This window comes from Lycium ferocissimum, chromosome 3, assembly GCF_029784015.1.
Source record: "Lycium ferocissimum isolate CSIRO_LF1 chromosome 3, AGI_CSIRO_Lferr_CH_V1, whole genome shotgun sequence".
Classification (NCBI taxonomy): domain Eukaryota; kingdom Viridiplantae; phylum Streptophyta; class Magnoliopsida; order Solanales; family Solanaceae; genus Lycium; species Lycium ferocissimum.
Window position 1 is genome coordinate 61381839 of NC_081344.1, and position 10771 is coordinate 61392609.

The 10771-nt window shown below is 33.6% G+C and overlaps 1 protein-coding gene across 2 annotated transcripts; it reads left to right on the plus strand.

Annotated features, from left to right (window-relative positions):
- Window positions 1-593: 593 nt before the first annotated feature.
- LOC132050340 (UDP-glycosyltransferase 76B1-like) lies at window positions 594-8532 on the plus strand. 2 transcript variants are annotated; one of them, XR_009413386.1, is made up of 3 exons: window positions 594-1125; window positions 7044-7880; window positions 8075-8184. XR_009413386.1 is itself a non-coding variant. In XM_059441560.1 (3 exons), exons 1-3 carry the CDS (start codon window positions 639-641, stop codon window positions 8295-8297), a joined length of 1362 nt encoding a protein of 453 aa, XP_059297543.1. In that variant the 5' UTR covers window positions 594-638; the 3' UTR covers window positions 8298-8532. The 2 variants fall into 2 exon arrangements, 1 of the variants encoding a protein (XP_059297543.1); XM_059441560.1 differs by having other exon boundaries at window positions 7044-7695; window positions 8075-8532.
- The last annotated feature ends 2239 nt before the right edge of the window (window positions 8533-10771 follow it).

Genomic DNA, 10771 nt, shown 5'->3' on the forward strand with positions numbered 1-10771 from the left:
ATATTGTTGTCTTGTGTTTTGTCTCCTCTAGGGCCGGGTTCCTATCCACCCAACACTCCCAACGGGCGAGCGACCATATTTTCCCTCCCAATTTTGAAGTAACATTTTGATGTTTTTGAAATGCCCAACCCTCGATTTGTAACCCTCCTCTTGCACCCCCCGCTTCGACCTACGGACGCTCGGTTTGGTGATCCTCACTCCCCACCGCATCCTACCCTCATATATTTTGCTAGATTACATATAAATATTTTTGGAATAATATTTTTTTGACTTACTTATTAAATACTAAAAATTAAGTAAATTTGAAACCACATGTTGTTTTGATACAACATTTGTTTCCGTATAACCATTTCATTGGTACCAAACACCCTTAGTTGGGTCGTGACATTCGTAAATACACCCTATTTTTTCAATTTTTTAACATTTGGTTGTCCCTAAACTTCAAATACACGTGGAATAATGTTTTAAAACATAAGTTCACCAAGGCTAAACTCATATATATGTTTGATAAAAGAAACCCTTTCTTCAAATTTGGAGAAACCAATATAGAAGAGTAATTTCATGGAGGCTAAACTCATATATATGATAAAGAAACCCTTTCTTCAAATTTGGAGAAACCAATATAGAAGAGTAATTTCATGGAGGCTGAAGTGCAAGGAAGAAAGGGAAGACGGGTGTTGTTATTTCCATTGCCCTTGCAAGGCCACATAAACCCTATGCTTCAACTAGCAAATGTCCTTCACTCAAAAGGCTTTTCTATAACCGTTATCCACACCAACCTCAATAACTCTCACAATATTCAAACAAACTATCCTCACTTCACATTTCACTCTATTTCTGATGGCTTATCTGAAGATGAAAAATCAACAACGGATGTCTTATTTCTTCTTTCTTTGCTCAATGAGAAATGTGTTCCACATTTCGAAGAGGCTTTGGCACAGTTATTGTTGGAAGATCCCAATAATATTGCTTGCTTAATATCTGATGCTATCTTGCACTTCACTAGGGTTGTTGCTGACAATTTTAAGCTTCCTAGGCTTGTTTTAAGGACCGGAGGAGTTTGTTCATTCTTGACTTTTGCTGCCTTCCCACTTCTCCTTCACAAAGGTTATTTTCCTCTTCAAGGTACGTATTTTCTTATCTTAATTATCTTCATCCCCTTTAGGGTGTGTTTGGTATGACGGAAAATGTTTTCCAAGAAAATATTTTCTACATTTTCCCGGAAAATAAGTATTTTTTTTTACTCATGTTTTTGTGTTTGGTAAGCAAGTTAAAAAATGTCATGTTGAGAGCATTTGCATATATCTAAAGCAATTAAGAAACAATGAGCTTTTTGAATTCGGAGTGTAACTTCGGAAAATTTTAAGGAAAGCATTTTTCAAGATATTTAGTGCAACCAAATAAGAAAAAATAAGAAAACATTTTTCGTCATACCAAACACCTTTAATATATTTAATGCGTTCCTGTTTAGTGTAATTACTATAATACCCAAAAAAAAGAAAGTTAAAATTTGTTCTTCATAGTCCATCAATTCAAAATGTGTGAAATCTGACCCCTACTAGAGGTTACACCATTTATGTATAGGGTAATTCGATGAGTCTTTTTTTTAATTTTTTTATATTTTTTATAATAGTTATCACATATCCAAAACTAGTTATTGCAGTTTTTGAAAAAGTGTTAAGAGCCAAGTTTGCAAAACTCAATACTTGCCAACTGTAAAACTGTCGTACCTTAAAGTTAGGGCCCAAACTTAGCTTATAAGTTGCTGAAAACAGCTTATAAGCTTTTTTTTTTGAGTGTTTTCTTTGAGCGGGAACATAAACGATTTTGTCTTAAAATAAGTCCAAAAAAATAAGTTGAGGTAACCCAAAAAAATAAGTTGGGGTAGCCCAACTTATTTTTCATTGGCTTATAAGCTGTTTTTTTTTACGCTAAGCCAAACGGGCCCTTAGTGTGACAAAAGGATTACCCCCAAAAAAGAAGGTGTGGCGAAAGGACAATGTAACCAAAATCTTCAATAACAATACTCCCTCCGTCCCAAAAAGATTGTCCTCTTTTGATTTGGCACAAAGTTTAAGAAATAAATGAATGGTTTTGAAATGTGTGGTCCAAAATAAGCCTTAGATATTTGTGTGGTTGTAAATCATCTCATAAAGTTAAATTGTTTTTAACTATAGAAAGGTGACAATGTTTTTAAGAAGACTAAAAAGGAAAGGAAGATAATCTTTTTGGGACAAAGGGAGTACAATTGTTGAATTAGGCAAAAGAAATAGCAAGAGGGTCAAAGTATAAAATCTCAGTGTGAATTTAAAAATAAAATAAGGGGATAAGATTGTACCTTATATAAATTATTTTCTTAATATAACGACATAACCAAATATTTTCCATGTTATCATCTTTCAAATCTCTTTACAAGATGTTTTTTTTTCTCTTTTCAATAACGACTTTCCTATATCAATACATTAACGGTCACAAAAATTAAAGATGTAGCAACATCAGTTTCGATTTAACTAGGGAAAACAGAAACTCAAATAACCTTACATAACAATGAAATAAAAATTTTGGCTAAATTGTGCCTCAGCATATTCCAAGATCTAGGAATATATACAATATGTACATCATTTTTGAAATTCATAAGCTTCCAGATATCTTCACAAGTAGTCTCTATCTCCCATGAACTACACTTCATTTTCATATCATATCCACCACAATTATTGCATCAGACAAGATTTGCACCTCTGACAATTCATTTTCCTTAGCGTTTTTCAATGGTTCACGAATTGCTAGTGCTTCAGTGGTGATGACCTTCCCAACAAATTGAATTGGGTCACCAAAGGCTTGAAGCAAATGACCACAACTATCCATAGCCGCTACTCCAATGCTTGTCATCTTTTTCTCCTTTTGTAAGCTAGCATCTACAAACATAACAATACCATCTGGTGCCACAATAATATTTTAATCAAATACAAGTGTTCGTATTCATGAAAATCAAAAAGTGCATTGTTTACAATATCATTGGGTTCACAAATATCCCCATTAAAACTCATTGAGTTTCTAGCCTTCCAAATTTGCCACTTGATAGAAACACTTAATTTAGCAAGATCAATATAATCGGGATATTGATTAGCATTAACAAAAATATCATTCCACCATCTAGCAAAATCCATAGTACTCTCAATATTAGGTTAATTATTAAGACATATTCTCCAAACCAATTTTGTTTTAGGGCATCTAAAAAGCATATGATCAATAGTTTGCATACCACAAACCTTACACGCATCACAAGTATGTCTTAATCTTTTAGAAGCAACATGATGAACAGGTAGCACATTCGTAGTACATTTTTGAATAAAAAGCTTGTATTTGTTTTTTATATTCACGGACCATAAGAAAACCCATAACTTTTTTCAAAAAGATTGATTACTCGATTGAGGTCTATCACTATTAACTTCTCGACATCTAACAATTTCTCTAGCTAAATGGTATCCCGATTTTACCTCAAAATTACCAGATTTAGTATGATGCCAAATAATCCTATCCAACAACCAGTGATAGAAATAGGAGTAGAAAATATTGCATGAATATCTTCCGTACAAAACCAATTCTATAAATCTTGCATCTTCCAAGTGTGGGTATTGTGATCTATAGTATCATTCACTTGTAACTCTGTATCCATTTGAGCATGACTATGGCTAAGCCTAAACCCACATGAATTCATAATTCAAGGATCCGTCCAAACTTTAATACTATCACCAGATCCTACCCTCCATCTAATTCCTTTTTTAAAAGATCTCTACCTCAAATGATACTCTTCTATATCCATGAGCTAGCAGAAGAACACGTAGGTTTAAGGAAAGACATATGTTGCAAATATTTACTTCTGAGAATTTTAAAAGTAGAGAATCTTCTTGAGTCAAAATTCGCCAAGCAAGTTTTGCCAACAAAACTTGATTAAAAGATTTTAACTCTCTAAGTCATATCCCCCCCTTTAGATTTTGCTAAAACAAAGGTTCTCCCATTTTTCAAAATGCATTTTTCTCCTATCTGCATCATGACCCCACAAAAAATTAGAGAAAATAGTAATGATCTCCTTACACAAAGTATTCGGAAATTGAAAACATAATAAAGCATAAGAAGGAATAGCAGGTAAGACGAATTTAAGCATCACTTCTTTTCCGGCAGGGCTTAAGAAAATAATTTTCCAACCCTTTATTTTAGCCTTCACTCTATCTTTAATAAACTCCAACATTTTTTTCCTCGAATTTTCCACTACTGCAGGTAAACCCAAATATAACCCTAAGTTATTTTTTTTTATTGTCCTAGCTCCGCAATAATTTCATCTTTCTCAAGTACAGAAGTATTTTTACTAATGAATATAGTAGATTTCTCAAAATTCACCTTTTGATCGGAACATTCTTCATAATTTCTTAAAATTTCAGCAATTTTAGCACCATTTTGAACATTAACCTCATAAAAAATAAACGAGTCATCAGCGAAAAACAAATTGTTAATAGTAGGTCCACCTCTGACTAAACTTAAATCTTTTAGATCCCCAAATACTTTTGCTTGATTTAGAATTCTAGAAAGACCTTCCGCGCATAGCAAGAACAAATAAGGGGATAGAGGATCCCCTTGCCTTAGTCCTCTAGTAGGTTTCACTTCCCCTGCTATATCTCCGTTAACATTAAACCTATATGTCGGGGTAGTAATACATTGCATAATCCAAGTGACAAAGTTCTCCTGAAATCCCATTTTAAGAAGTATCTTTTGGATATAAAATCACTCTACTTGATCGTATGCTTGGGCCATATCTAGTTTAAGAGCCATATACTTTTCCTTCCCTTGTCTTTTATTCTTTAAAGGATGAATGAATTCATGAGCTAGAACAACATTATCCACAATTTGTCTTTTTGCAATAAAAGCAGATTGATCAGGAGAAATAATATTGGGGAGATATATATGTTTTGAGTCTCGCAACAATAATTTTAGCAATAATTTTATACACCGTAGAACATAAGCTTATGGGTCTAAATTGACTAATGGCGCCAGAATCTCTCACTTTAGGTATTAAAGTTATAAGAGTTTGATTCCAAGAAGGTAGTAAATAAACTAAATGAAAGAAATTTTTAACAGCTTCACAAATATCACGGGATAAAATATTCCAATATTTCTGAAAGAAAAAAGGAGTCATACCATCCACTCCCGATGGAATTAAAATCAAAATGTATTATATAAATTTTACAATGCTTGCTTGAGGCATAGCATCCCTAAATAGCCCTGGATCATTGTTAATCAATGAAATGATATCTTGGATGACGAAAATAATCCTAAACTTTTGACGTACTTTTATACGCTTTAAAATATTGGTTATAATATAGCATTAACAATCAAGTTGGTAAAATGCAAATTTGAAACATTAATGACAATATAGTAGAAGACAAAACGTATTATAACTTAGTTGCATTTTTTCCTTTTTATGTTTTGCATTCAGTCCAAAATATGAAATTATCTTACTATACCATGTTTCATTTTATGTTCTCTGTTGTAAAATATTATCTCAAATTAGTCATTTTTATACTGTAATTGTTACAATTAGTTTTTTTTAACAAGATATAAGGCCAATCATTTCATTCTCAAATTTCTAAAAGATCAAATTTCCATTTTAAAATTGTGTTAGTTGGAAAATCTTTGAAGAATTGTGATAAAGGTATTTTTTTTATGTTTTGTTTTCAATATTAAGTAACATAACTATAATTTTCAGATATTCCCATGTAAGTATTAAATCCACAAATCACAACACGACATCGGAAAACTTGTGTGTAACAGGATTTTTTTCATTATTGCTAGCTAGCAAAATGGGAACAACATTCATTACTTTCACAAAATTTGTTTAATTTTTGTTTTGTAATTTTATATAACTCAAACATGATAAAATTTATGTGATTTTTAAAAATTTATGTGCTGAGTAATGTGGCGCTTGTCCTCTTAGATTAGTAATAATAATTGTGTATTAAGGTCAGCTGGGGTGTAAATCAATTATGTCACTGATTTTCTTTATTTACACAAGTATTTGACAATGTTGCCCACCAAAATTTATGGACACGCAGTCTCTCCTAAAGAATTCTATACTAAAATAGAAGGCTTCCCAATAAAATTCCATAAGTAAATAATCCAAAAATCTACGTTGAATGGCAGATTTTTTTTTTTCCCAATAATCCACATAAATAAATTGGTAAATTCGGAGACCTCTCCTCAGATTTTACTTCATAACATTAACTTCTCATGTGGCTTAAATATTACTCCTACCTCTCTTATTTTGATAAAAATTATAATATGAAAAATTTACCCTTATTAATAATAAAATCTTTTTTGATAATTTTAAAAAATATTCATACGGTTAAATAATTACTTGATTGAGAGGGAAGGTGCATGGTGTAGCGGGGGGACGAGCAAATGGAGTCTCTATTACCGTAAATTGTCTGCATGTAAATGCGCGTGTGTATGGAATACAGTATGCTTTTGTTTGTGAAAAATGAGTGAATGAAAATTGGGAGGGGCTAAATAAATTAATGCTGATAAGAAATTCAAGGTGGAAGATATTATGGTGTTGTGCAGGCGGTTTGGCTGAGTCCGACGCTAATTAATTAACCTATGACTTAAAATAATTTGTCAAATAAAAGAGTTTCATATTAGTAAGGGTAACATTGTCATATTATACTTTTTTTATATTAGTAATAAATAGATAAAAAGAATTGTTATAAGGAAATCAAAATAAGAGAAGCAGACGTAATATTCTAAATCACAAGGGTGGTTACTGTTGCGAAACGAAATTTGAGGGAGGTCTCTGAAATTATTCCTAAACAGCTTTAAAAAGTTCAATAAAAAATCTTGACAGCCTTCATCAGTTTCTTTTTCTTATTTCACATACTGTCTTCTTATATGAAGTCTTTCATGATTTGATTGAATAGTGACGTTACACTTATTTAAAAGCTACATTGAATCTGTTATTGAATTTCTTATTCGATTAGTTTGTGTACTTGTAGAATCTCGACTAGAGGAAGCAATTGAGGAACTTCCACCACTAAGAATTAAAGACCTTCCTGTATTCAAGACATGTAACATGGATGCACTTTATGAAGTAATGAGAGGAATGATACGAGAAACTAAAGCTTCATCTGGCCTGATTTTGAATTCATTCGAAGAACTTGAACAATCGTCGATGTCTAAACTCCGCGAGGATTTTCCTATCCCAATTTTCTCTATAGGCCCGTTCCACTCGCACTTTCCAGCTTCTTCCAGCAGCTTGATGTCACAAGACCAAACTTCAATCTCTTGGCTAGACACAAAAGCACCTAACTCTGTAATTTATGTGAGCTTTGGAAGCATCGCAACAATAGAAGTTAATGACTTTGTTGAGATTGCTTGGGGCTTGGCAAATAGCAATCACCCTTTCTTGTGGGTGGTTAGGCCCGGGTCAGAATGGGTCGAATCAATATTACCTAGTGAGTTGTTGGAGAAAGTACTGGATGGAAGAGGATACATTGTCAAGTGGGCTCCACAGCAACAAGTGTTGGCGAATCCTGCCGTTGGAGCGTTTTGGACTCACAACGGATGGAATTCAACATTGGAGAGTATTTGTGAAGGGGTACCAATGATTTGTATGCCATGTTTCGGTGATCAAATGGTGAACGCAAGGTACTGTTGAAAATTTTTGGGCACAATTGTTCGTTACACTCAATTTTTTTTTCTTTTCTTCTTTTTGCACTCATACTCTAGCAACTCTCTTATTTCTCACTTCTTACTTACTTACTTACTTGAATACACATACAATTCAAAAGACCACCTCTATTTATAGGTCGTGATGAAAAGATCCAGTGGAGGTAATATTCTACAATTACACCTTACACTTATATCTAGCTAATGTACCCTTCTAGAATGCTTCTAGGCTTCTCACTTTAGAATTCATATTCCAGAGTTCTCCTTTCAATTTTCTACCCCTAGATCTTAGAATATTCTAGATTCTTCATTGAGATATCTTATATATTAATTAAAGTTGGTGATTATTTCTTAACAGGTACGTTAGCAATGTTTGGAAAGTAGGGGTGCAATTAGAGAATGGCTTGGAGAGGACAAACATTGGGAATGCAATTAGAACGTTGATGGCGGATGGGGAAGAAGGGAACCAAATTAAAGAAAGAATGTTACGGCTGAAGGAGAAGGCAAATTCATGTCTAAAGTCAGGTGGCTCTTCTTATGAGTCTTTGAGGAGCCTTACTAGTCACATCTTATCACTTTGATCGATCATGTTTATCATCTGTCGATGGATGCTCACTCCAACTTTTTGTCGGGATCTACTAATTAATTTGACAATAAAATTCAGGATTTTTCTTGAGCCGAGAGTGTATTGCAAACAATCCTCTACCCCGCAAAGGTAGAATTAAAGCCTGCGTATATCCTATCATCCGCAGGTCCATTTATAGAACCACACTGGGTATGTTATTGTTATTGAATAAAATTCAAACTTCTTATCTATTACTGCTCGCACATTTTTTATTCTCCTGTGGGATTCCATGATACTCCCTTATGGCCTACTTGAAGCTAATGCTTGGACCTCAGATGTTACATCTCTTCTAATACTTGGGGGTCGTTTGGTACGTAGATAAAATTATTCCAGGATTATAATTTTGTGACTAATTTACCCATTTTTTGGGATTAATTTATCCCATTTAGGAGATGAGATAAAATAATTTTAGGATTAATGGGATATTCCATCTTTAAGTTTGGGATGCACTTTATACTTGTTTGGTACAAGGTATAAATTATCTCAGGATAAATTTATACTTTCTACCAAATATGGTATAAAATTAATCCCACAGTTAGTGCTGGAATATTCCAGCTAATACCGTGTACCAAACGACCCCCAAATGTCCTAATATCTAATGTTGCAGCTTACCAGGGCCTTTGCTGCATTCTATTTCTTGAGTTTATGCTTGAAATTTTAAACAAGAGGAAACGAGATAAATTGAATTGCTCAGAAGTTGCAATTTTTTTAATTCTAGAATTCAGATTAAACTCAAAATCAATTGATATTACCATTTTGAAGTGTAATGTAATGGAAACTAAAAGAACGATGTAGTCCTCCTCTACTCAAGTGATCAACTTGGTCTGAAACTTGAAAGGGAGATATAATAAGTGTTGGGTTTTAAGGTCTGTTAATGGGAAAAGACTTCTTTTTAGATTGTAGCTCTCCATCTCATCTTTTCATTGTTTGTAAATACAGAGACAGTGTTTCAAATTTTACACACCAAAACACAAAGATTTTGAATTTTTCTTCTATTCTTTTCTCTTACATTGTTTCAAAATAAAATTGGTGTCGTGTAATTTGCTTCAGCCTTTGTGTTCGAACGCCTTCCTGCTTCTTCTCATCGCTTATTTGTGGTGGGCAGTTTTTTTTTTTTTTTTTTAAGTTTATATTTTATATCATTAATGATTTGAATTGGTTTGGTTGGAAAAAAATAATTCAAGAACACCATTGTTGAATTTTTTTGAGCTTGAAAAACTTGTATTAGAAATCTGTATATCAAATTTGGAGTTACTTAGAATTGATTTTAATCAATTTTGAAGCAAAAATGTGTTGATGAATTTCAACATTTTTTTGTGCGGATTGCCCTTCAAAGGCACTGGTCTTTAATTTTTGCCTCTCATATTGGTGGTCTTTAATTTTTGCCCTTCGCCTACTACCCCGAGATTCTGAGTTCGAACCCTAGTTCAGTTTTTAAAAAAAAATTCGCTAGGCAGAATTTTGAATGCAAAAATCTACCTCAGGCAGAGTTCAACTCTACCATTCAAAACTCTGCCTGAGGCCTAACTTTGCTACGAAATTGTGCCTTGTGATTTTTTTTTTTGGACTGAGCTGTGGTTCGAACCCCAAACATCATAGTATTACGCGAATGATAAAAATTAAAGACCACCAATTTGAGGGACAAAAAATTAAAGACCAGTTCTTTTGAAGGGTAGTCGTGCAAATGACCCGAATTTCAACACAAGAAGTTAAGGGAATTGTCAGAGTTTCGGCCACAGATCTTGACGGATTGCTCTTGAGGCATGTTCTAAAGCCCATAAATGATTGAGTTGTTGAATTTGGGAAATTCGCTAATTTTATCCATCAAATTGGTAATCTTTAATTTTTGCCCTTCGCTTAATATCATGTTGAACCCCGACTCGATAAAATCGCAAGGCGTAGTTTTATAGCAAACTTAGGCCTATTCGGGTCAAATTTAGGCTTTAGCTCGTAATTTTGCTCGCTTGACAGAAGATGGTGCAAAATTTCGCCTTAAGGCGAATTTCGAACTGTGCAAAAACTCGCCCTTGCGAATCCAAAATTTTTACCCGCAAATTTTTTAAACTTTTTCTTTTGAGCGGGGATTTGAATCCAAAATCCAGGAGTTTTAGGCGAAAACCAAAATTAAAGACCAACAATTCGAGGGCCAAAAATTAAAGACCAGTGCATTTGAAGGACACTAGCACAAAAAAATGTTGAATTTTATACATTTTTTTGCGCGGAGTGCCCTTCTTTTCGGGGTGGTTTGAATTTTGCCCTCATATTGTGGTCTTTAAATTATGCCCCCTATTCCGGGGCTTTAATTTTTTCCCTTCGCTTTAACTTTTAGCTTTCGCGCCCAAATAAAAAGGGTTCGGTTCGAACCCCCCCTAAACATAAATTAAAAAAAAAATCGCAAACGGGGGTTGGAAAGGGGGACCCATACTTTTT

Excerpts from the sequence above, each read along its gene's own strand:
- LOC132050340 (XM_059441560.1), top strand. The coding sequence starts at position 639 with ATGGAGGCTGAAGTGCAAGGAAGAAAGGGAAGACGGGTGTTGTTATTT. Across the intron at positions 1,126-7,043 it reads AGGTTATTTTCCTCTTCAAG|AATCTCGACTAGAGGAAGCA; the intron begins GTACGTATTTTC and ends GTGTACTTGTAG. Across the intron at positions 7,696-8,074 it reads GATCAAATGGTGAACGCAAG|GTACGTTAGCAATGTTTGGA; the intron begins GTACTGTTGAAA and ends ATTTCTTAACAG.